The sequence below is a fragment of the Oncorhynchus tshawytscha genome, linkage group LG16, assembly GCF_018296145.1.
Source record: "Oncorhynchus tshawytscha isolate Ot180627B linkage group LG16, Otsh_v2.0, whole genome shotgun sequence".
NCBI classification, from domain to species: domain Eukaryota; kingdom Metazoa; phylum Chordata; class Actinopteri; order Salmoniformes; family Salmonidae; genus Oncorhynchus; species Oncorhynchus tshawytscha.
This window is the reverse complement of record NC_056444.1, coordinates 81189339-81215482: the sequence shown is the minus strand read 5'-3', so window position 1 is coordinate 81215482 and position 26144 is coordinate 81189339. Positions and strand designations below refer to the sequence as shown.

Here is a 26144-nt window from a genome sequence, read left to right as displayed (position 1 = left end):
TACTACACAGCTGATTCAAATCAAAACTTGAAGAGGAGTTGGTTAATTTGATCAATTGTGTAGTTGGCTGACAGCTGTGGTATATCAGACCGTATACCACAGGTATGACAAAAAAAATATTTGTACTGCTCTAATGACGTTGGAAAACAGTTAATAATAGCAATAAGGCACCTTGGGGGTTTGTGGTATATGGCCAATATACCACGGCTAAGGGCTGTGTCCAGGCCCAGATGGTTTGATTAGCTAAACCAGCAAGTCTGTAATTTGGTTACCAAGACCACTACTGTAGTAATCTAGTAAATTTACTAGCTACTTCAGTGGATGTTTAACACATTTCTAGAGGCAAATGAACACATGTATAGCAGCAAATGTGTTAAATTATAGCCATGGTATAAAAGGGACAATCAACTCCTGGCTCTATGCGTTCTCTGGAAAATGATGCAACTCCGTGGAAGGTTAGTTCCACTCCGCTAGAGCGGGGTGGAACACACCTTCCACCTGGTTCCTTAATTTCCATAGAACACATAGCCCCTTGTTGATTATCCCTTACTACAGAAATTCCCAAACTCGGTCCTGGGGCCCTCCCTGGGTGCACATTTTGGTTTTTGCCCTAGCACTACACAGAGGATTCAAATCACCAACTCATCATCAAGCTTTGATGATTTTTTTCATCTCCCTCTTCAACTCTTGACCCAAACTGCTACAGACCTATATCTATCCTACCCTGCCTTTCTAAGGTCTTCGAAAGACAAATCAACAAACAGATTACCGACCATTTCGAATCCCACCATACCTTCTCCGCTATGCAATCTGGTTTCAGAGCTGGTCATGGGCGCACCTCAGCCATGACCATACACACAACATACACACAACTAACTACCACCACCAAGTTCAATGCCAGATACTTTTCCCCCCAGAAGGTCTGAGTGGCAGTTGGAGGTGCCATTGTGATCATGAAGATGGTTTGCCTAAGACTTCTACAATTACATTGTATAAATGTGTTTAAATTGTAAAATAATGACTAGTTAGGCTATAAGAAATCAAAAATCAAAAATGTAATGGGTTAAGGCAAAGCAGAGATGACACACAAAACACTTTTCATTTCACCCATACAACAGTAACCTATTATTAAAGTACAGAATGTTTACAATATCATAAACAATAGCGTTTTACATGTTCCAAATGACATTTTATATATATTCATACGGGTTTTGTCATGACAACAAGGTGAAGGTGCTCTTTACTCAAATGGCACAACCAGAATCATTCTGATTGAGCAAAGTGCAGCACATGACAACCGTCATGTATAACTGAGGGACGTCTCCTGCCACATCTGGAAAAGGACGAAGTAGAATCTGATGCTGCTGCAACATTGCTCATCTTCACAGTGGGAATCCAGTCCACATGGGTGCCTTGATTGAGGTCAGCTGGTGAACCTACAGTACCTTAACAAATGAAAAGCACACCTGGTGCTAGAAAATCACTTGTTCAGGTCACCTATACCACCAGGGATCTTAATGTTTTGGTTGTGTTAAATCCAGGTGTTTTCGTGTCATATAAAGATTAAATCTATTCATGGGCTGGAACAACCATTAGTCACAGTATTTTGTCCTATCCCAGTGAGACATTTCTCCTATGCTGTAATATCCATACATTTTCTCTCGTGAATCATGTTCTCTACAAATTATCTTTTTTTTTTACAATGTCCACCTCCCGGCTATATGGACCTCATATTGTATAATTTGTGTCTCCCCTTTTTTTTATAGTCATGGCTAGAAGGGATCATATTTTTGTCAAATTTTAACATCTATTTGACTTTTTGTAGCAGATTAGGAGAATTTACAGTAAAGGCTTGGAGAATTAACGTAACAGGTTGGGAAAATGAGGTTAACGTGCGGAAAGGTAAAGCTGTACAGTGCAATATGAATGTCAATACGCACAATAGGCTGACTGGGGAGGTGATTTCACAGTTGCAGTCCCGCGATAAGAGCTTACAACCCTAATATTTGCGTAAATTCTTCACAGTTGTGTTCTGTCGGTGTCACGGAGTAGACTGATACCCCCCCCCCATTTCATTGCTTCACATTCCAACCTTGTTTAACATTATTTAGTATATATATTGCATGATTACACCAATTTGTAACCTTCTACATCATTTTCAAAGAGGTACTTTTATTTTGAAGGCAAACCGCAAATTCCCCTATTGTGCCTAATCCTTATTGTGGCTAGCTTCACACCACGGTCCAGGCGAGCCTCACTGGTCAGATGAAGCTATCTGGCTGCTTATAAGGTTAGCTTTGGGCGACAGGGTTGCATGTGCTTTCACCCATGGAATTAGCTATTAGGGGGCAAAGGTTAGGGGGGTTGGATGACCTGAAATATTCTGCTTTTACAAAATGTGATGCTGTTTTCAAATGAAACACAATACCTTGCTCTTGTTAAAGCTTTTAGAATTGATTGGTTTTTATTCTGAATTGATTTTGATATTTATTTTCATGTACTGAAGTCCAGTTTCAATAGACGAACAACAAGTGGCAACCTAGCTAATACTTACAAGGTTTCCTAAATCATTGCTAAGAATAATGAAAATGACTGCAGTTTCTACTGGTTATTGTTTTCAGGCTGGTTGTATTGGTGCTAGCTAGGTACCAAGCTAAATATAGCTAGCTACCCCAGAAGTAGCGGTCTAACAAATAATGCCTTTATAATGCCTTATTACCAACGTGGTATTTTAAACACAACGTTCGTGGACTGTGTGTGCTTGTTTGCAGACTTTTTTGTTGTACAACTTTGACAGTGCTACTGATAGTAGTGGTGGCACGTTCAAATTCAGCACACACAACATTCTATAGTAGACTTGTGTTATTTGACGGGTCAAAATTAAAAGCTTATTTAACGCGTAAAATAGTGTTGTTTGACGTGTATCTTTTTTGACATGCAAAGACCTATACGGCAAACGCCGTTCCATAGCTGAGTCACGGAGACAGCAGCACGTCCGCAAGTCGTGACAACTTTTTAACAGTTGGAGGTAGACTATTAAGATGAGTCATTATTTCCCATAAAACATGTTAATAGAACTGATATAATGGCGACAAAGTACTGGAAGACGAATTTAGGCGCACTAGAGCTCTAGATAAATTCGCCCAGGGGTGGTTTAAAGTAAACTACATTCTAATGTCGACATTTCTTCTGGAAAAGTATCAACAGTATCAAGCGAAGGGTTTTACTCATGCTCAGTTCTAGGGTCTGGAGCGCTTGTGGAAATTTTAAATTAAATGAAAACCCTCGCATGCTTGTGTTTTATGGTAAAAAGTCCACAATGAAAATTACATTAAATGTGGAGAATGATAGTCTACGTTTGCATCAGTTGGTCATCAAGTAGAAAAATGTCTATGCCATTACAGGCTAATGTAGCCTACCATTTGATACAATAAATATATTGAAATGACGATATCACTTCAGCCATTGCAAATCAATTTGTGCCACTTGTGTAGACTACCTGGAGCTGACAAACGGATTTAATAAATAGCCTATAACTCAGTTTGTTATGCAATTATTAATGGCCATGTTTAGTTATTTCAATTGGAAGTTATCAATTGTGATCATGGTCACAGCTCTATCGTAAATGTATCGTTCTCCACATTTAATGTCAGTTTCATTGTGGACTTCTCCCTGAAATGAGATGTTGGCCTATCAGGGCCTATAGATGCAGGTAGCCTATCTCAGCAAATCACGGCAAAGTTGAATTACAATTATGAACCCCGATTTTAGTCAGTGCCACTGTACAAAAGGCTGTGAATTATTTGTAGTTAAACAATTCAGTAATGTCAGTTCATCATATCAGAGCTGTAGCTCCGCCCACCTTACCAGCACACAGGCGCTAACACAAAGTAAAACCTAAAGTCCTAATTTACAAACCTATGCCTATTGGAATAACAAGTCAATCTCGCAAATAGGCCATTTACAACGGTTTGTACTTTCAACACCAGGCACATAATAATGGCACAATTGCCAGAAAATAGCCTAACATTCATTTTTTTGAAGTCCGTCCAAGTGTTTCTTCACAGAGATTGAGATCATCTGTCAATTTCATCACTCAAACTCTCCTATCGAATTTTCCTATAGTTATGCACATGCGCAAACTGGATTTATTTGCAATAATACATCTGGTTGATTTGAGCCCTGAATACTAATTTGTTGAAAGCCATGGAATATCAGACATGTACCAGGGGAATGACAAAAACATACTTTTTACTATTCTAATTGCGTTGGTAGCCAGTTTATAAAGCAATAAGTGGTATATGGATTCCACGACTAAGGCCAATGTCCTAAGAACAGAGCTTAGCCGTGGTATATTGGCCATATACCACACCTCCTCGGGCCTTATTGCTTAATCATAGCAGTTAAAACAATTTAAATCTACATCCATTGATGGAAAATGATCTGGAGAGTTTAATAAAGGGGATTTATTTTTTCTCTTGAGACATATTCTTAAAACTCGCAATAATTATTATTTTGATGTAAAACCCGAATTTAGCTTCTTGGCCTACTTTGTTAAAAATGTTGATATTCCTTAATTCGCTCAATAGCGTTATAGAAAAAGGGGTTTATTGGGTAAATGTGGCAACTCCTCTCTTGCTGCGAAAACTTTTTTGGTGGGATAGTTTTCAGGCCTTGTGGGTGGGTTTTCAGAGTTCATTGGTCTAGAATTTTGAGCGAGATCTGGCAACCCTGTTGTCAGCTACGCTTCAACAGTGCAATCGGACCTTTGTGCCCAATCTATGAATTTACATCCCCTTTCTGTTTTAGCTAGCCACTGACTACACTTTAGTTGGCTAGTTAGCAGAGCAGTATATAAATATCTCACAGAGTCGAAGTCGGAATTTACATACATTTAGGTTTGAGTCATTAAAACTTGTTTTTCAACCACTCCACAAATTTCTTGTTAACAAACTATAGTTTTGGCAAGTCGGTTAGGACATCTACTATGTGCATGACACAAGTAAGTTTTCCAACAATTGTTTACAGACAGATTATTTAACTTATAATTCACTGTATCACAATTCCAGTGGGTCAGAAGTTTACATACACTAAGTTGATTGTGCCTTTAAACAGCTTTGAAAATTCCAGAAAATGATGTCATGGCTTTAGAACCTTCTGATAGGCTAGTTGACATCATTTGAGTCAATTGGAGGTGTACCTGTGGTTGTATTTCAAGGCCTACCTTCAAACTCAGTGCCTCTTTGCTTGACTTCATGGGGAAATCAAAAGAAACCAACCAAGACCTCAGAAAAAAATGTAGACCTCCACAAGTCTGGTTCCCACATTCATCTTTACAAACAATAGTACGCAAGTATAAACACCATGGGACCACGCAGCCGTCATACCGCTCAGGAAGGAGACGCGTTCTGTCTCCTAGAGATGAACGCACTTTGGTGCGAAAAGTGCAAATCAATCCCAGAACAACAGCAAAGGACCTTGTGAAGATGCTGGAGGAAACTGGTACAAAAGTATGTATATCTACAGTAAAATGAGTCCTATATCAACATAACCTGAAAGGCAACTAGGCAAGGAAGAAGCCACTGCTCCAAAACCTCCATAAAAAAGCCAGACTAAGGTTTGCAACTGCACATGGGGACAAAGATCGTACTTTTTGGAGAAATGTCCTCTGGTCTGATGAAACAAAAATAGAACTGTTTGGCCATAATGACATCGTTATGTTTGGAGGAAAAAAGGGGAGGCTTGCAAGCCGAAGAACACCATCCCAACCGTGAATCACGGGGGCGGTGGCATCATGTTGTGGGGTTGCTTTGCTGCAGGAGGGACTGGTGCACTTCACAAAATAGATGGCATCATGAGGTAGGAAAATTATGTGGATATAATGAAGCAACATCTCAAGACATAAGTCAGGTCAGGCCCAGCATGAGGGATAAAGTTTATCCTTTGTCGGTGAGTGTAGCTATTAAGTACATTTTGAGCATCTTAGCGGTACATTGTGTTGTATACAGCTGTCAACATTCTGCAAGGAAAGAGCCGCTTAATCAATTATATAATCATTGGCGATATTATCCCTTATACAAGAATTCCAAGAGTGATAACTCCGTTCTAGAATGTTGTCATTGATGAGAATTAATGTAATAATCTATTGACATTCAGAATTGACTTAGTTTAGCCATCCAGCTTGTAGTTTCATGACCAGAGACAAATCTTCTAAAGGACACTATTGATGTACTTTGGAGTGGCACTTGCATTCACACAGTCTTTGATATCTAGGATCCTTTCCACAATATAATTGATATGTCAAGTGATTTAAAATCCTAAATGATCAATTAAAAGTTTATGGAAAAACTGCACTTAAATATTATACAGCTGTTATGTCATTAATCAAATCTTATTTATATAGCACAATTCTTACAATGAAAGCATTTCAAGGTGTTTAGTTGTTGGATGGGGTGTTGTCTGTGAAATGGGCCTAAGATTACAAAGAGGAGGACTGCTGGCCAGTGCCCAAAATCCTTATGTTCCATCCTTGCATGTTAGTATCTTTCAGACGATCCCTCTATCACTGTTAGTCCTCTACGGTGACCTCCCGGCGGAGGGTTGGAACGTTTCCTCTTGAGAATTAGAATCAGTAGTACAGTTGGATAGCTCATTGCAATACTTCACCATTTCGGGCAAATTGTACCCTAGACTGTCCTGATCTATCTGATCATTCCAGATAATTCCTCCATCCCGGTAGAAACGTCCCATCCACATAGTAGGATTTTTAGATGTGCAGGTATTTTCACTGTTACTATAGTCAAATCTGTAGGTTTATGGTATTTGAATATAACTGTTACCATTTTAGTAATCAACTTAGCTAGCTTGTAAAAGTATTTTATTTTTTGTCTTTCAGAAGGCTGGATCTGAAACCCAGTGACAACACTCGGGTCTGTAACTGCCATTTTCCTGACGGGAAAGAGAAAGGGCCCTGTATTTACCAGTAGGAGAGAAAGATCCAGAACTGTTGATTGGGGAAACAAGAACAAACAATGAGGCATGACGATTGGGTGTTCAGGGATACAACTTGTCACATTGTCCGTGGTGGGTTTGTGTTATGATAAGTCAGAACATCAGGCTCACCTCATAACAAATATAAATCCCCACTGTGCCCATGATTAAATGCAATATGAATTGTGTTGTACTACTGAATGAATCTACAGCCTTTGTGATTTAACATTTGTTAACTACATTACTTTAGTTGGCTGCTTTTGAGCAAAACTTGTATGTAATATAACCTATCCTGGGAGGTGTGTGTGTGTGTGCACTACGTGGAATATTTTTGGACCGTTGTCTTCCCTGAAAACAGGTACTGACAGGAGGAGCGATATGAGTCTGTCAGAGGTCGTCACGCTGGATGGGGATGGAGGCTTTGGTGGTCCACACAACGACGCAGCAGGAATCTCTTCCAGTGGTGTGGACCTGATCCTGGATCGGTTGCCAGTACGGATGGTCTTCACGAAGGCTGTAAGACCCTACTTCCCTACGACCCTAAGAGGACTGGCCACCCCACATAGCCTGGTTCCTCTCTAGGTTTCTGCCTTTTCTAGGGAGTTTTTCCTAGCCACCGTGCTTCTACACCTGCATTGCTTGCTGTTTGGGGTTTTAGGCTGGGTTTCTGTACAGCACTTTGAGATATCAGCTGATGTACGAAGGGCTTTATAAATACATTTGATTTGATTTGCTTCCTAGACATAGAAATCCTTTGACTTCACTGCCTCTTCAATGGTACAGTAAGGGCCCGTGCACCATATGGACCCTTGACCTCCAGCACTGCTGTGGAGCCCACCAGACCATCCAGTGAGGCACCTAGGATCCCAGACCTTGTGACCCCAAAGCCCTGACTCCTGGACATCCATCCTTGTAGACATTTTGAATGCCTTGATGCACTCCTCTTCGTTAACTGTGGCCCACTTTACAGACATCACCCCATCCAACAACTGTGATCTGAGGACTCTTTTTATTTATTTTATTTTTTAATCAGTGACGGAGTAACGCACTTAGCCCTAACCACTGTCCCATAATTGCTGTCCGTCAACTTTCCTCTCCTCATGATGTGCCAGTTGAGGTTGGTGTGCTGTCCAACTGTTGCCTGCCGTATAACCTCCTGCTGCTCCACCGACAGAGTCATGCCAGCCAGGATACCTGCATGCCCCAGAGAGGGCAGTGGTTGTTCTGGCTCAGGTTTAAGGAGACATGCCATTCCACTGAACCGGTTCCTTAGTCACTGAAGAACCTCCTCTGTGGGCTCTCGGGACAGTGGGTTTTAGTCTTCAGCCAGGTACAGATCCTCCACTGACTGCACCTGGTTGGGCACGGCTGGCTTCCTTCACTCGCATTCCATATCCATACGGACAATATTGGTAAACACCAAAATAGGCTTCATGGCTACACTGACGAGCTCGATGGAGGCATTCCCATGTGGTAGAGAGAATCCCCTGGTCACCTATAGAGACCTGCCAACAGGAAGTGGTCAACTATAGAGACCTGCCAACAGGAAGTGGTCACCTACAGAGACCTGCCAACAGGAAGGAGGTTAAGAGCTACATGTGGTAGAAAGAATCCCCTGTTCACCTATAGAGACCTGACAACAGGAAGTGGTCAACTATAGAGACCTGTCAACAGGAAGTGGTCACCTCTAGAGACCTGCCTACAGGAAGGATGTTAAGTGCTACATGCCTTTCAGTGCACGACTTTAAACATCTTGAAATTAATTTGTTGTAAAAAATGTGCTATATAAATAAAGTTTCATTTGATTGATGACATTACATCTGTAGAATGTGTCCACTGTGGCGGACTACAGACAACATGAACAGTATATGAATAGAAAAGGTGTGTACAGCAGTAGAATAATGTAAAAATATTTTACAATCCAGGTGTGCAAAGCTCAGACTTACCCAGAAAGACTCACAGCTGTAATTGCTGCCAAAGGTGATTCTAACATGTATTGACTCAGTGTTGTGAATCCTTATGTAAATTAGTTATTTCTGTATTTAATTTTCAATACATTTGCAAAAAATGATACAAAAACATGCTTTCACTTTGTCATTATGGAGTATTGTGGTAGATGGGTTACCAGTGTTCAATGACTATGTACAGAGGGAAAATCAGTCTCTAAGGTTCAGGGTAGAGTACCATGTGGTAGCTGGCTAGTAACAGTAACTAAGGGTGTTTTCACACAGTCCTCTTTAAAATAACCGATCTCAGTCTTCTTAAAAGTGAACTGGGGTATAAAGAAAAGAAGAAGGTAAATAACTCAGTTCTCTTTGTATTCACACTACCTTTGCATGAGGACTCAACTCTTTTGCCAGTTCACTTCACCTATTTTGTGGACCGAGTCCTCTTTGCATTCACATTGCTATGTTTAGAAAGGACCCAGGATATTTTTCCATCATGCACTCTGGGTTTTTTACAAAGTGCAGGGCAAGCCATTCAGTCAGAATGTGTTATTGGACAGCTAGATATACCTACTTACATGTATGAAGCTAATGGATTGCATTTAGTTAAAATATGAGACATAATAATTGCAAATAGAAGATACTATTAACATGTACATCTGATTGGTAACAGAATAAATAGGAATATAATGACTGCAGAATAAATAATGTTGTAATTGAAAATTGTACACCCAAGGTAGGTTACTGCCCATTTAAGAGCCAGAATAGAATTAGAATTGCTAGAATTAAGCAATAAAGCACGAAGGGGTGTGGTATATGGCCAATATACCACGGCTAAGGGATGTTCTTAGGCAAGACGCAGCACGGAGTGCCTGGACACAGCCATTAACCGTGGTCCAAACACACTAAGATAGTCGTGAAGAGGGCACGACGAAGCCTATCCCCCCTCAGGAGACTGAAAAGATGTGTCATGGGTCCTCAGGTCCTCAAAAGGTTCTACAGCTGCACCATCAAGAGCATCCGGACTGGTTGCATCACTGCCTGGTATGGCAACTGCTTGGCCTCCAACCGCAAGGCACGACAGAGGGTAGTGCGTACAGCCCAGTACATCACTTGGGCCAAGCTTCCTGCCATCCAGGACCTCTATATCAGGCGGTGTCAGAGGAAGGCCCTAAAAATGGTCAAAGACTCTAACCACCCTAGTCATAGACTGTTCTCTCTGCTAACGCACGGCAAGCGAGACTGTCCTCTCTGCTAACGCACGGCAAGCGAGACTGTCCTCTCTGCTAAGGCACGGCAAGCGAGACTGTCCTCTCTGCTAACGCACGGCAAGCGAGACTGTCCTCTCTGCTAACGCACGGCAAGCGAGACTGTCCTCTCTGCTAACGCACGGCAAGCGAGACTGTCCTCTCTGCTAATGCACAGCAAGCGAGACTGTCCTCTGCTAACGCACGGCAAGCGAGACTGTCCTCTCTGCTAACGCACGGCAAGCGGTACAGGAGCACCAAGTCGAGGTCCAAAGGGCTTCTTAACAGCTACCCCCAAGTCATAAGACTCCTGAACAGCTAATCAAAGGGCTACCCAGACCAGAGGACCCCTCTTTGACGCTGCTGCTACTCTCTGTTTATAATCTATGCATAGTAACTTTAACTCTACCTACATGTACATACCTCAATTACCTCAACTAACTGCTGTCCCCGCACATTGACTCTCTACCGGTACCCCTTGTATATAGCCTCTTTACTGTTATTTTACTGCTGCTGTTTAATTATTTGTTACTTTTATTTTCTGTTTTCTATTTTTTTACTTAACACTTATTGTATTTTATTAACTTAAAGCATTGTTGGTTAAGGGCTTGTAAGTAAGCATTTCACTGTCACCTGTTGTATTCAACGCATGTGACAAACACAATTTGATTTGATTTTTCACAACCCCCTGAGGTGCCTTATTGCTATTACCAATGTAGTTAAAGCAGTAAAAATACATGTTTTGTCATACCAGTGGTATACGTCTGATACACCACGGCTGTCAGCCAATCGGCAGTCAGAGTTCCAACCACCCAGTTTATAATAGATTTTAGATCACATGAACTTAAAACTCCACACATTTTGGAATTTCTTTGTGTACTTGACAATCGCTAACCAATATCCAAAAACAGCACACGTTTCTTTTTCGCGAACCTGGACATCATCATCACCACCAATGTGAGGGTTTATGGCAGGGAAAACGGTGTAGCAGGAATCTAGTGTGTGTGGCGGGAATAATGACAAGCGATCCTGGGGTGCTTTGCATTCACATTGTCCTATAAAAAGGTAACCCGGAATTTAAGCGAACCGAACTCAGAACACCTCTTGAGATGGTCACAGTCGGGTTCGCTTCGGGGGCTCTTTTGAGGGGTCTGAGTTCCTTTGGAATGTTCGCACTGCACAAAAAAATAAGCGAACAGCACTGAGTTCACAGAAATTGGCTGAAAGGGACCAAGTGTGAAAACACCCAAAGGTTCAGGGCAAATCATTTGTTGTTTCATTCCATATGAGCAACTAGCTATTTGAATAAAGTGAATAACAAAATACAAAACGTAAGGCTATATGCAACATTGTATATAACCCAAAATAAATAATGCCCCAGTTTCTGTCATTTACGATTTGACTGACATACACTGTAAATGTGTAGTTGTTTCTTCCACCCACTATTTCCTCCAATCAGCTCGAAGGGGCGGGCTCTGACAGTATTCCAGACAAAATGGCGGATGTTGTTGTTTTGCCGCAGGGTCAGTGCTAATCGGAGTTCGCCTTTTCACTGATTTACTGCAAGAAAATACAAACATAATATCGTTGGCGACAACCTTCATCATTGTAAGGGTTTGCGAGGTGGACTGTAATGAAAGGCAAAGAAAGGTCGCCGATTAAAAAGCGCTCTCGGGTTTTGGATGATATCCGAGACAGGGGAGGAGGCCATCCGCCCAGCAAGAAAATGGGGGCTATCTCCGTTTCCAGTGGGAGCAATAATGGAAATAGCTCGACTAAAAGTGACGCAGGATCTACAAGAAGGAGTTTGTTGGGCGAAAAGAGAGACAGGGATTTTGACGGGCATGTTTCCAGTCGATCCGGCGTGAGTAACCATAGTTATCCCGGTGCTGTTGCTAGCGCTATCGGTAAGAACCACAACTTGGGCTTGCCTCTCGATTTAGCCACTGCAAGGACTAGTAATTCTCGTGGCGAGCGTGCTCTGCCTCCCCCCAACAACAACGAAAGTGAGTACAAAACTCTTAAAATCAGTGAATTGGGAACTCAGTTGAGCGATGAAGACATCGAAGACGGACTTTTCCACGAATTCAAAAAATTTGGGGACGTGAGTGTCAAAATAAGCCGCAGCAACGACGAGAGAATCGCGTTTGTCAACTTCAGAAAGCCCGAGGATGCCAGAGCAGCTAAACACGCCCGGGGTAGGTTAGTACTTTACGACCGTCCTCTGAAAATCGACGCAGTGTACATAAACAGACGGAGAAGTCGTTCTCCAGTTGAGAGAGTTGACAGAGACCCTTATGTTGGAGCCCCAGGGCACAGACACCTTCACACCCAGAGACCCCTCTCGCCATCAGGGCTTGGATACAGAGACTACAGACTACAGCAGCTGGCACTTGGGCGCCTCCCTCCTCCCCCACTTCCCCCTTTGCCCAGAGACCTAGAACGGGAGAGGGAGTTTGCCCTGTTTGAAGCCAGGTCACGCCCAGGTCCTGCTTTCATTGCAGAGAGAGCTGCTGCTTTCCGCGAGGAGGATTTTATCTCTCCCGAGGATGACCAAAGAGCTAACAGAACGCTGTTTCTGGGCAACTTGGACATTACAGTCACAGAGACGGACCTGAGGAGGGCGTTTGACAGGTTTGGGGTGATAACAGAGGTGGATATAAAGCCCACACGGGGACAGACCAGCACATACGGATTTCTGAAGTTTGAGAACCTAGACATGGCCCATCGCGCCAAACTCACCATGTCTGGGAAGATAGTGGGCCGTAACCCCATAAAGATTGGCTATGGTAAGGCCACCCCCACTACACGCCTATGGGTGGGTGGGCTCGGACCCTGGGTCCCCCTAGCAGCATTGGCCAGAGAGTTTGACCGCTTTGGTACAATAAGGACCATTGACTACAGAAAGGGGGACACTTGGGCTTACATACAGTATGAGAGCCTTGACGCTGCTCAGGCTGCGTGCACTCACATGCGTGGCTTCCCTCTGGGGGGGCCTGAGAGGAGACTCAGGGTGGACTTTGCAGACACAGAGCACCACTACCAGCAGCAGTTCCTTCAGCCTCTTCCTCTACCCCCCTTCGACATGGTGGCAGAGGCTTTCATCCACCGAGCCACAGCTGAGCCCCTGAGGGACAGAGAAAGGACTCCACCGCCGCTCCACTTCAGAGAGAGAGATCTGGGCTTCCCTGGGGCTGAGTGGCCCCCTAACCCGGCTATGCGTGAACGAGTACGTCCTGGGGTCTTTGAGCTGCCAGATCACCTGCAGCGGGACCGGCGGCCGGGGGGGAGAGAGCCCTGGTCTCTGGAGCGTGAGCTGGTGGGGCGCGGCGGCGACCCGGGACGGAAACGACGCCTCATGGACGACGGTCGCCATCTGGATGTCTCTCCTGACAGCACTGACCGCACGGCACGCCGGCGCAGAGGTGGCCCATCCCCAGACGGTAGCCCCGACGGAGGCCGTTTCAGTGACTCAGAGCGCCCCCCTCGCGGCGACGACAGACCCTCCCCTGGACGAGACCGCCGCCCCAGTCTGGAGCGTCCTGGCGGAGGAGACAGGAGATTGAAGAACCAGGGGAATCTCGCTGAGAGAGGGGCCTCCAGCAGTGGCCTCACATCTTCAACAGGGGAACGGAAACGTAAAGCCGGCGACAGCAGCAGCAGAGGACCCGGAGCTAAGAGGGATCGCTCCTCAGACCAGGGCGGCTCTAAAGGCAGTCAGTCATCCAAGCTGAGCCTGGCCTGGCACGGCATGCTCCTCCTGAAGAACAGCAACTTCCCCGCCAACATGCACCTCCTGGAGGGTCACCAGGGCGTGGCCAAGGACCTCCTCGTCGACGGCCCCACTGGGAGACAGGTGGGCGAACTCAAGATCACCCAGCGTCTCCGCCTCGACCAGCCCAAGCTGGACGAGGTCTCCAGACGCATCAAAGCGGCCGGCCCCGGTGGCTACGCTGTCCTCCTGGCGGTTCCCGGTTCCGGTGGCGAGGAGGTGTCGTCGACGGACCCTGCAGCTTCCACCCAGCGTCCTCTCCGCAATCTGGTGTCCTACCTGAAACAGAAGCAGGCAGCCGGAGTCATCAGCCTGCCCGTTGGAGGCAGCCGGGATAAGGACCACCAGGGTGTTCTCCATGCGTTCCCTCCCTGTGAGTTCTCACAGCAGTTCATTGATGCCTCGGCTAAAGCTCTGGCCAAAACCGACGAGGACTATCTGGTGATGGTCGTGGTGCGAGGGCCATCATAACTACAATCAGAGAGGAAGCAGGACATCAGTGATATTGTACAAAAGAAAAAAAGATGTCTGTAACTACTATTGCATGCTGTGTGTTGAGTTCAGCTCCATGGGGTACTACTACTAGAGTAGGGGTATGATGGGGTACTACTAGAGTAGGGGTATGATGGGGTACTACTATAGAGTAGGGGTATGATGGGGTACTACTAGATGGGGTACTACTAGAGTAGGGGTATGATGGGGGCGTAGGCTATGTCACTATTTGTTCCACCAAAATAAATATGAAATGCCCTCTTGAAAGTCAACAGATGTGTAGGCAAATTGTGCAACCCTGTTTTATTAAATAAGTGTGTGCTCATTTCCAGACAGTATTATAAAAGGGGGACATTCTAGAAATACAATCTAACTTGAAATGAGGTAAAATAGCACCCGTTTTCAATTAGGAAAACTTGAATCAACCGCTGTGTATGAGAAGGCTCCATTCCAACATTTGGTCCACTGTTAGTGTTCCATTGATCGTATTATATACAGATCCTTCAGAAAGTATTCACACCCCTTGACTTTCCCCACATTTTCTTGTGTTACAGCCTGAATTTAAAATGGATTTAAAATAAGTTTGTCTCTCCCATCTACACACAATACCCGACAAAGTGAAAACATGTTTTTAGAAATTTTGCCAAATTTAATTGAAAATTAAATACAGAATGATCTCATTTACATGAGTATTCATACCCCGTAGTCAATACTTTGTTTCTAAGTACCTTTAGCAGCAATTACAGCTGTGCGTCTTTCTGGGGTCAGTCTCTAAGAACTTTCCACTCCATTTAATATGCTTCCTTCTTTTCTCGCTGTCAGTTAGGTTAGTAACTACTACGTTGTTGATCCACCCTCTGTCATTAAAACATCATGTTAAACACTATTATTGCACACAGAGTGAGTCCATGCAACTTATTATGTGACTTGTTAAGCACATTTTTTACTCATGGATGTATTTAGGCTTGCCATAACAAAGGGGTTGAATACTTATTTTTTCACGACATTTCAGATTTTCATTTTTTAATTAATTTGTAAAAAAAAAAAAAAAACATAATTCCACTTTGCCGTTATGTGGTATTGTGTGTAGGCCAGTGACACATCTCAATGGAATCCATTTTAAATTCAGGCTGTAAAACAAGAAAATGTGGGGAAAGTCAAGGGGTGTGAATACTTTCTAGAAGGCTCTGTAGATTAGGCTGTTTTATGCTTCATTACAATCATTTCGTGTCATTTACAGTTAATTATATATTTTTCACCTCCAAGGCCCTTTCTAAAAGTCCTGAATTATGAAGCCACATGTCACATTTTGAGAAAGATACCACCAGATCTGTTTGATGAGGATATAAATCATATTTCCATTTCTCACAAAAAAAAGTATTTGGGGACAATTATGTTGGGATATGTCATTACTTGACAACATTGACTTCCTGTCTTTCTGTAATACATGAAAATGGTTCAAACCTAGGAATCGAATGTCCCTATGCACAGTAGGCTATCTGTGGTTAGGTTAGCCCACACCTCTTATGGTTAAGGAATGGTTCATGACACTACAAAATGGGCCGAGACAATGGGGTTTAGTTGCTGAGTGTAAACTCAACCTAACTTGTCTGTGGTGTGAATATAGTGTATTCAATTGGTTTCCAAATGTGTTTTAATGTTTAAGCTACTCACCAGTAATACTTGGGCGTATTGAGAGGCTGAATGAGAAATAATATAGAGGTGATTTTTGCCCAGCTAATATACTGTAGGATGGGCCCATCAATGCAATGACGCAACAAACACACAGCCCACTAAGAGAGATGTTAAGGGTAGATTTTATTGTGTGCATTTTCTTTAGCACCACCTGACCCTTGGTAGTAACTTGTGACCTATAACCTTTGACCTATAATGTGTGGTAAAATTACACTAGAGATAAAAAACAAACTTAAGCTTTTGTTGTTGTTGACATTTGTTGGTCCGGTTTCATTCAATTAATATACCAATGTTTGTTGCCAAGTTTGTCTGAATATGACAGTATTTTATTGGTAATCATTGCTAACAAATGATTTACGGTAATCCTAATGATCAATCAGTTAAAAGGCTATTCAACATTTGGAGAAACTGATCATTTTAGTTTTTTTTTTTGAAGAAAACTTAAATTGTAAGTTTAAGTTTTTAGTGCTATTATTTTTTAGTATTTTTAAACCACAATGTTTTCCCCTTTTGCGGCCAGCAGAAAACAGCTAGATTTGTCAGACTTAAAAGCCTACTGTTGGTAACATTTTATGGCAGTTTTAAAAAAAACTGATTTGTAGTTTTAGGATGTTTTAAGAGGAGGTTGGTCTGGTTTATCTGTTTGAAAAACTGTATGAGAAAAAAAAATCTGTATTTGTCTCACCGCCTCAACTGTGGACTTCCTATGGCTCAAACCTCACAGGAAACTCTGAAGAGAAGGAAACTACTTAGTATTTGTGTGTTTTCACTGAGAAAGCAGCTTTTAAGTTGTCTTCTTTTGTGTTCTGTTTTAAATGGAATAATATGACCCTCTGGCTTTGTGCTGTGTACCTGGTTTCATTGGGAAGACAAGAAAAGGGGAAATCCTCTTCCCACACTGCGCTTACTGCCAAGCTGTTTAACACACACAGAGACAAAGTGCATTTATGCACTTATTTGTCCTCCGAATATCAATAAATGTTCATTTGTTGGAAACTTGTTTCTGCCGTGGAAATGAATTGAAGAGCGAGAACTGTTGTGACTATCTCGTCTGTTGTGTTTCCAAAAAAAGGAATTGTGTTTATCACTTTGAATTGTGGCACAAGAAAAGGGAACCAAACATCGTTTTGCCGATTGTTAGCGCCGAGGAGACTAGGAGAGACGTCTGCGTGATGATCACCTGTGTGTGTGTTTTCTCTCACACACACACACACACACACACACACACATATACACACACACACACACTTTTCAGGAGCTGTTGATGACCTGTTGAGCTAACATGAGCTGTTGATGACCTGACAGGAGCTGTTCAGAAGTTGTGGCTGATTAATAGCATACCTTTTGACCCCAGTAACGTTTACCCCTCGCCTCCAGGGCTGGCCCCCTGTGTTAGTCCTACTGCTCTAGCAGGTGAATCACAGGATCCATGTCGGAGTCCCCGCTGTGACCAAACCCCACTGTGTATGCTATGGCTCCTGTTTGTCTGCAACCTCCAGCCCATGTGCAGTGTGAAACACAGTAGGAGGCTGACACGCTAGTGCAGAATGTGGGAGAACAGGGCTGGATTTGCAGTGCCCCCCCTTGCTCTCACTGTTCTCTTCAATAAGGTTTTTCTCTGTTTGAGTTGACCACAGCCTGGGCTGTGGCTGTGGGCTGTGTCCACAGTTCCCTACACAAGCAGAGGTCCTGTCACCGGCTGCCACGCATGATGCACACCTCTTTTGGGTTTTCAGTTTCTTAACTCGCATAGCAACTCTATTTTACCACTACAAGCTGTTGCGCTGCTGAGGGAGTCACCTTGACCTGTGACCTTTTCAAAGTGACCGTACAACATTACAACGGTTCTCCCAGAAGAATGATTAATTGTTACCATCATAATTTTGATTTCTTCAGTTTATGATTTGACTCCCATGTATGCAGTGAATGGATGGAGGATCGCCCCCCTTTTCATGAATAGGAATATTGATTATTGTTGCTGCTTTTTATTGATTGAATCTTTTTCCTGAAAGAAAGGATCAGGAGTATGTTGTTCTGCTCAGGTTTCCCCTGACAACCGCAGAACAACATCATCTACGTCACGTTTCACTTGAACAAGGGAACGTAAGCAAGAAAAGGCTAAATGAGCCGTTTGAAACTCAATTTCCCTCAACATTTTCACAGGTTGTGAAAGGATCCGTATTGTTTCATTTTGTGACAGTTCAACCAAGAGTCCCCTTCGTTTTAAAGTCCCCTTATCTAATGAAGAAATACTTCCTTATATTTATCACATATAGCTCCTCAGTACAAGGGCAGTAATAGCAGAGCTTAAATCCCGCCTGCTCCCGGTGCTGAAAAAAAGAAACCGCCACTGGAGAAATGCTGCCCTCTAGAGGATCACGAAGGATCTGCATTCTGCACGCCCCCATGTTTTGCACCTGCTGACAGACAGGACCAGGGGAGCTGCTATCACTACTGTAGTGCCATAGGGAGTCACTACACTACACTGATGGCATAGAGAGACAGCTTGTTGCTGTCACTGCAGAGCCCGTTCGTGAGTTAGGAGGAGGGAGGCTGCTGCTGTCTGACCTTTAGAAGTGTGGAGGAAGCAGAGGTACGTATATTACCAATATTATGCTACAGTAAGTATGCTACCTCCCTTAGGTGTAACCCATTCACTACTAAGTTTTTTGTTGTAAATAATGTGCTTACTCATTACAACCATAGGTCGACAGTAGTGTCAGGAAAACACTGGGTCTATTCTCCAACTCTACATAGTCGTTAATATAAACGTTTGTGCAGTAAGTGACTAGCAACACAGCTCAGACACCCATGTATACCCCACAAGACAGTCCACCAGGCGTCTCTTCACGGTCCCCAAGTCCAGAACAGACTGGGAAATGCATAGTATTACACAGAGCCACGACTACATGGAACTCTATTCCACAGTCAAGTAACTCAAGCAAGCAGTAGAATCAGATTTATGACACGAATAAAACTATACCTTATGGAACAGCGTGGACTGAAGAGACACACACACTACACGTACATTGTAATGTTGTAATAATGTTGTGTTATAAATCTTGTATTGTTGATATGTAGTGGTATAGAGTAGTGGTGTAATAATGTGTTGTATGATGTACTGTTTTATTTAGATTTTTAAAATGTATTTAATTGCCTTAATCCTGTTTGGACCGGAGGAAGAGTAGCTGCTGCCTTGGCAAGGACCAATGGGGATCCTTAATACATGCACATACAAATGTGCTTTTACAGTGTCTGTAAGACAAAACATTTTTAATGATTTGAAACACCTCCAAAAACATGTCCACCGTATCCAAGCAGCACCATGTGACCTGACTCGGCATTAATCTTCACTTTCTGGAAACACTTACCCAGGGCATCGGGAGGGAAGGACAATGTCCCCTAGTTACCACCTTCACTACCACTGTAAACAGAGGCTGTAGTGAAAATGGTTCATTACCGTACAACCATAGTCTGGAGATATTCAGTCTGAGCCTAAGCCTAATAGTAAGTAACTGTGTTGTATTACCACCTGCTAACAGTAAGTAACTGTGTTGTAGCACCACCTGCTAATAGTAACTGTGTTGTATTACCACCTGCTAACAGTAAGTAACTGTGTTGTAGCACCACCTGCTAACAGTAAGTAACTGTGTTGTAGTACCACCTGCTAACAGTAACTGTGTTGTAGTACCACCTGCTAACACTAACTGTGTTTTAGTACCACCTGCTGACAGTAACTGTGTTGTAGTACCATCTGCTAACAGTAAGTAACTGTTGTAGTACCACCTGCTAACAGTAAGTAACTGTGTTGTAGCACCACCCTGCTAACAGTAACTGTGTTGTAGTACCACCTGCTAACAGTAACTGTGTTGTAGTACCACCTGCTAACAGTAACTGTGTTGTAGTACCACCTGCTAACAGTAACTGTGTTGTAGTACCACCTGCTAACAGTAACTGTGTTGTAGCACCACCTGCTAACAGTAACTGTGTTGTAGTACCACCTGCTAACAGTAACTGTGTTTTAGTACCACCTGCTAACAGTAACTGTTGTAGTACCATCTGCTAACAGTAAGTAACTGTTGTAGTACCACCTGCTAACAGTAAGTAACTGTGTTGTAGCACCACCTGCTAACAGTAACTGTGTTGTAGTACCACCTGCTAACAGTAACTGTGTTGTAGTACCACCTGCTAACAGTAACTGTGTTGTAGTACCACCTGCTAACAGTAACTGTGTTGTAGCACCACCTGCTAACAGTAAGTAACTGTGTTGTAGTACCACCTGCTAACAGTAAGTAACTGTGTTGTAGGACCACCTGCTAATAGTAACTGTGTTGTATTACCACCTGCTAACAGTAAGTAACTGTGTTGTAGCACCACCTGCTAATAGTAACTGTGTTGTATTACCACCTGCTAACAGTAAGTAACTGTGTTGTAGCACCACCTGCTAACAGTAAGTAACTGTGTTGTAGTACCACCTGCTAACAGTAACTGTGTTGTAGTACCACCTGCTAACAGTAACTGTGTTTTAGTACCACCTGCTGACAGTAACTGTGTTGTAGTACCATCTGCTAACAGTAAGTAACTGTTGTAGTACCACCTGCTAACAGTAAGTAACTGTGTTGTAGCACCACCTGCTAACAGTAACTGTGTTGTAGTACCACCTGCTAACAGTAACTGTGTTGTAGTACCACCTGCTAACAGTAACTGTGTTGTAGTACCACCTGCTAACAGTAACTGTGTTGTAGTACCACCTGCTAACAGTAACTGTGTTGTAGCACCACCTGCTAACAGTAACTGTGTTGTAGTACCACCTGCTAACAGTAACTGTGTTTTAGTACCACCTGCTAACAGTAACTGTTGTAGTACCATCTGCTAACAGTAAGTAACTGTTGTAGTACCATCTGCTAACAGTAAGTAACTGTTGTAGTACCACCTGCTAACAGTAAGTAACTGTGTTGTAGCACCACCTGCTAACAGTAACTGTGTTGTAGTACCACCTGCTAACAGTAACTGTGTTGTAGTACCACCTGCTAACAGTAACTGTGTTGTAGTACCACCTGCTAACAGTAACTGTGTTGTAGCACCACCTGCTAACAGTAAGTAACTGTGTTGTAGTACCACCTGCTAACAGTAAGTAACTGTGTTGTAGGACCACCTGCTAATAGTAACTGTGTTGTAGTACCACCTGCTAACAGTAAGTAACTGTGTTGTATTACTACCTGCTAACAGTAAGTAACTGTGTTGTATTACCACCTGCTGACAGTAACTGTGTTGTAGTACCACCTGCTAACAGTAACTGTGTTGTAGGACCACCTGCTAACAGTAACTGTGTTGTAGTACCACCTGCTGACAGTAAGTAACTGTGTTGTAGTACCACCTGCTAACAGTAAGTAACTGTGTTGTAGCACCACCTGCTAACAGTAACTGTATTGTAGCACCACCTGCTGACAGTAAGTAACTGTGTTGTAGGACCACCTGCTAACAGTGACTGTGTTGTAGTACCACCTGCTGACAGTAACTGTGTTGTAGTACCACCTGCTAACAGTAACTGTGTTGTAGCACCACCTGCTAACAGTAAGTAACTGTGTTGTAGTACCACCTGCTAACAGTAAGTAACTGTGTTGTAGTACCACCTGCTAACAGTAAGTAACTGTGTTGTATTACCACCTGCTAACAGTAACTGTGTTGTAGTACCACCTGCTGACAGTAACTGTGTTGTAGCACCACCTGCTAACAGTAACTGTATTGTAACACCACCTGCTGACAGTAAGTAACTGTGTTGTAGTACCACCTGCTAACAGTAAGTAACTGTGTTGTAGGACCACCTGCTAATAGTAACTGTGTTGTAGCACCACCTGCTAACAGTAACTGTGTTGTAGTACCACCTGCTGACAGTAACTGTGTTGTAGGACCACCTGCTAACAGTAACTGTGTTGTAGTACCACCTGCTGACAGTAAGTAACTGTGTTGTAGTACCACCTGCTAACAGTAAGTAACTGTGTTGTAGCACCACCTGCTAACAGTAACTGTATTGTAGCACCACCTGCTGACAGTAAGTAACTGTGTTGTAGTACCACCTGCTAACAGTAAGTAACTGTGTTGTAGGACCACCTGCTAATAGTAACTGTGTTGTAGCACCACCTGCTAACAGTAACTGTGTTGTAGTACCACCTGCTGACAGTAACTGTGTTGTAGTACCACCTGCTAACAGTAACTGTGTTGTAGCACCACCTGCTAACAGTAAGTAACTGTGTTGTAGTACCACCTGCTAACAGTAAGTAACTGTGTTGTAGTACCACCTGCTAACAGTAAGTAACTGTGTTGTATTACCACCTGCTAACAGTAACTGTGTTGTAGTACCACCTGCTGACAGTAACTGTGTTGTAGTACCACCTGCTAACAGTAACTGTGTTGTAGCACCACCTGCTAACAGTAACTGTATTGTAGCACCACCTGCTGACAGTAACTGTGTTGTAGTACCACCTGCTAACAGTAAGTAACTGTGTTGTAGGACCACCTGCTAATAGTAACTGTGTTGACCACCTGCTAATAGTAACTGTGTTGTAGACCACCTGCTAACAGTAACTGTGTTGTAGTACCACCTGCTGACAGTAACTGTGTTGTAGTACCACCTGCTAACAGTAACTGTGTTGTAGCACCACCTGCTAACAGTAAGTAACTGTGTTGTAGTACCACCTGCTAACAGTAAGTAACTGTGTTGTAGTACCACCTGCTAATAGTAACTGTGTTGTAGTACCACCTGCTAACAGTAAGTAACTGTGTTGTAGTACCACCTGCTAACAGTAAGTAACTGTGTTGTAGTACCACCTGCTAACAGTAAGTAACTGTGTTGTATTACCACCTGCTAACAGTAACTGTGTTGTAGTACCACCTGCTGACAGTAACTGTGTTGTAGTACCACCTGCTAACAGTAACTGTGTTGTAGGACCACCTGCTAACAGTAACTGTGTTGTAGTACCACCTGCTGACAGTAACTGTGTTGTAGTACCACCTGCTAACAGTAACTGTGTTGTAGGACCACCTGCTAACAGTAACTGTGTTGTAGGACCATCTGCTGACAGTAACTGTGTTGTAGTACCACCTGCTAATAGTAACTGTGTTGTAGTACCACCTGCTAACAGTAAGTAACTGTGTTGTAGTACCACCTGCTAACAGTAAGTAACTGTGTTGTAGTACCACCTGCTAACAGTAAGTAACTGTGTTGTAGCACCACCTGCTAACAGTAACTGTATTGTAGCACCACCTGCTGACAGTAAGTAACTGTGTTGTAGTACCACCTGCTAACAGTAAGTAACTGTGTTGTAGGACCACCTGCTAATAGTAACTGTGTTGTAGCACCACCTGCTAATAGTAACTGTGTTGTAGTACCACCTGCTAACAGTAAGTAACTGTATTGTAGGACCACCTGCTAATAGTAACTGTGTTGTAGTTCCACCTGCTAACAATAACTGTGTTGTAGTACCACCTGCTAACAATAACTGTGTTGTAGTACCACCTGCCAACAATAACTGTGTTGTAGTACTCTGTGGCTGAAAGGACATCCTATTATGTAATTCTTAAGGTGCACATTATTTAGCCTGGCACAATAGAACCAATGTAATAGTCCCCAAAGTTCAAACCCCACCCATCTGACACTCCAGACAGGCTCCATCAAGCTGTCCTCCAGTTATAGCAGTATATTGTACTTGGAGATGACCACCACGGTAATATCACTCACTAGCGTCTGACAGTGTTTCCAGTTAAGTTTTAGATCAAAACAGATGTGACAACGGATTGCCCCAAGGCTGAGATGGTAAGTTCCGGATAAAGATACATTGCATATCAATAAGGCAGATGGACGGTTGCTGGCAACAAAATGGCTCTTGGTGAAGACCCCAGACCATCACCTGCCGTTGTTCCCTTGTGCAAGGCGCTGCACTGTGACTGAACTTGTGCCTTGCTTACGTGTCTGTCTGGGAGGGATCTGAATGTCAGAAGATTCATTTATGTTTCTCACAAAATGGATAACAAAATATCTATTCTGTTCTAGTGGATTTCTCTGTCACCTATAGAGTATTGTCGCTTCTAGAGGATATACTGAACTCTGGAACATCCAAGACACTGTCAGACACCTCAGAATGTAAGTACTATTCATTCATACAATATGTTACTCTATATAATGGCATCTATACTATTACAAACTCAGTGCTGTTGAAATGAACAATCCACATTCTGTTCACCTCTTTACTTCTCATAACATTTTCCAAATATATTTTTGTGTTTGTATTTTGAAGCGATTTAATTTGCTTACGAGATGATTTGTTTAAATTTGACTCATCATGTCTGGTCTGATATACATTGTTTTTTTGTATTGTGCATTCTCTTAATAAAAAGTGATTTTGGTGCAATTTCTTTGTGTGTGTGAGAGTGATTTTCTCCAGGTGTCTGAATAGGAGCAAAAATGACCCTAACAAACCTCACCATCCATGTCACATGTCACTTTATTGCAATAGTAAACTGTTATGAATATGATTGGTTAAGCATGTTCTCTAGTATGCAAAATGTCAAGTCATAATCTTGTCTGACAAGAAATGATTGCAATCTGAATACAACATCAAATACATTTCTAGGTGTTACTAAGAACTTGACTTAAGGGTTGCTTTTGTTCTTGTTTTCTTGAAAAACAATTGTTGGGCCAAAATACATTTTTCAGGATATTGCTTAAACCATGGTTTCTTTATAATACACCCCACTGGGTTCAGACAGTAAATAATATAATAAACACATCTACTTTTAAAGCATCAAAATGTCCTTTTTACACACGATTTAACATTAACATTCAGTGGGCCCACAATCACTTCTTGGAAAACACACTGGAAGTGAACAAACAGTTAAGTCCCAAATGGCACTCCATTCCCTATATAGGAGCACTACGTTTAACCAGAACCTATAAAGGCTCTGGTTAAAAGTGCATTTTATAGAGAACAGGGTGGCATTTCGGACTTACAACACTGAGCTCTCTTGGCATCCATTTTAGGAGCGAACAGAGCTGCTGCATGTGCATCACGGTTGGTTAATGGGAGAATGTGTTAAAACAATACAAAGAGCTGTGCAGGCAGGACGCTGATGAGCTTCGTGAGAGTGAGCTGAGGGGGAAAGAGAGATTTGGTACTAGTTAATGATGCAGTGTTCTTTCAGTTGAAGCTTTTTAGCGCCACTAGAGGGCGGTAGAAAACAGAAGTGAAATGTTCCATCACTCAATTTTGAACCAAACTGGTCAGTGCTCCTCAAACTTTTTTGTACCGGGGACTGGTCAGCAGTATCTCACGAACCGGCACATGTCCACGGGTTGAAAAATATTGAACTATGTACATGCAGTATACAGTACTTAGGAACATTTAGTGAATAATGAGAAATCATTATGGTAACTGTCAAACAATTTGATCTAATATTGCGCTAGTATTAAACATGTTGAGCTAATATTACTTGTTTTGAGCTAGTATTACTAGTATTAAACATGTTGAGCTAGTATTACTAGTATTAAACATGTTGAACTAGTATTACTGGTATTAAACATGTTGAGCTAGTATTACTGGTATTAAACATGTTGAGCTAGTATTACTAGTATTAAACATGTTGAGCTAGTATTACTAGTATTAAACATGTTGAGCTAGTATTACTAGTATTAAACATGTTGAACTAGTATTACTGGTATTAAACATGTTGAGCTAGTATTACTGGTATTAAACATGTTGAGCTAGTATTACTAGTATTAAACATGTTGAGCTAGTATTACTAGTATTAAACATGTTGAGCTAGTATTACTGGTATTAAACATGTTGAGCTAGTATTACTAGTATTAAACATGTTGAACTAGTATTACTGGTATTAAACATGTTGAGCTAGTATTACTAGTATTAAACATGTTGAACTAGTATTACTAGTATTAAACATGTTGAGCTAGTATTACTAGTATTAAACATGTTGCTAGTATTACTAGTA

At 42.5% G+C, this 26144-nt stretch overlaps 1 protein-coding gene and 1 long non-coding RNA gene across 2 annotated transcripts; both read left to right on the top strand.

Moving 5' to 3' along the window:
* Positions 1-2233: 2233 nt before the first annotated feature.
* Positions 2234-8906, top strand: LOC112216632. The gene is made up of 3 exons (XR_002948364.2): positions 2234-2290; positions 6896-7083; positions 7349-8906. It is a non-coding gene; the product is annotated as an uncharacterized LOC112216632 (long non-coding RNA).
* Positions 8907-11650: 2744 nt separating this feature from the next.
* Positions 11651-15442, top strand: rbm15 (RNA binding motif protein 15). The gene has a single exon (XM_042299758.1). It carries the CDS (start codon positions 11817-11819, stop codon positions 14424-14426), a length of 2610 nt encoding a protein of 869 aa, XP_042155692.1. The 5' UTR covers positions 11651-11816; the 3' UTR covers positions 14427-15442.
* Positions 15443-26144: the final 10702 nt, after the last annotated feature.

Coding starts and splice junctions, on each gene's coding strand:
- rbm15 (XM_042299758.1), top strand. CDS start 11,817: ATGAAAGGCAAAGAAAGGTCGCCGATTAAAAAGCGCTCTCGGGTTTTG.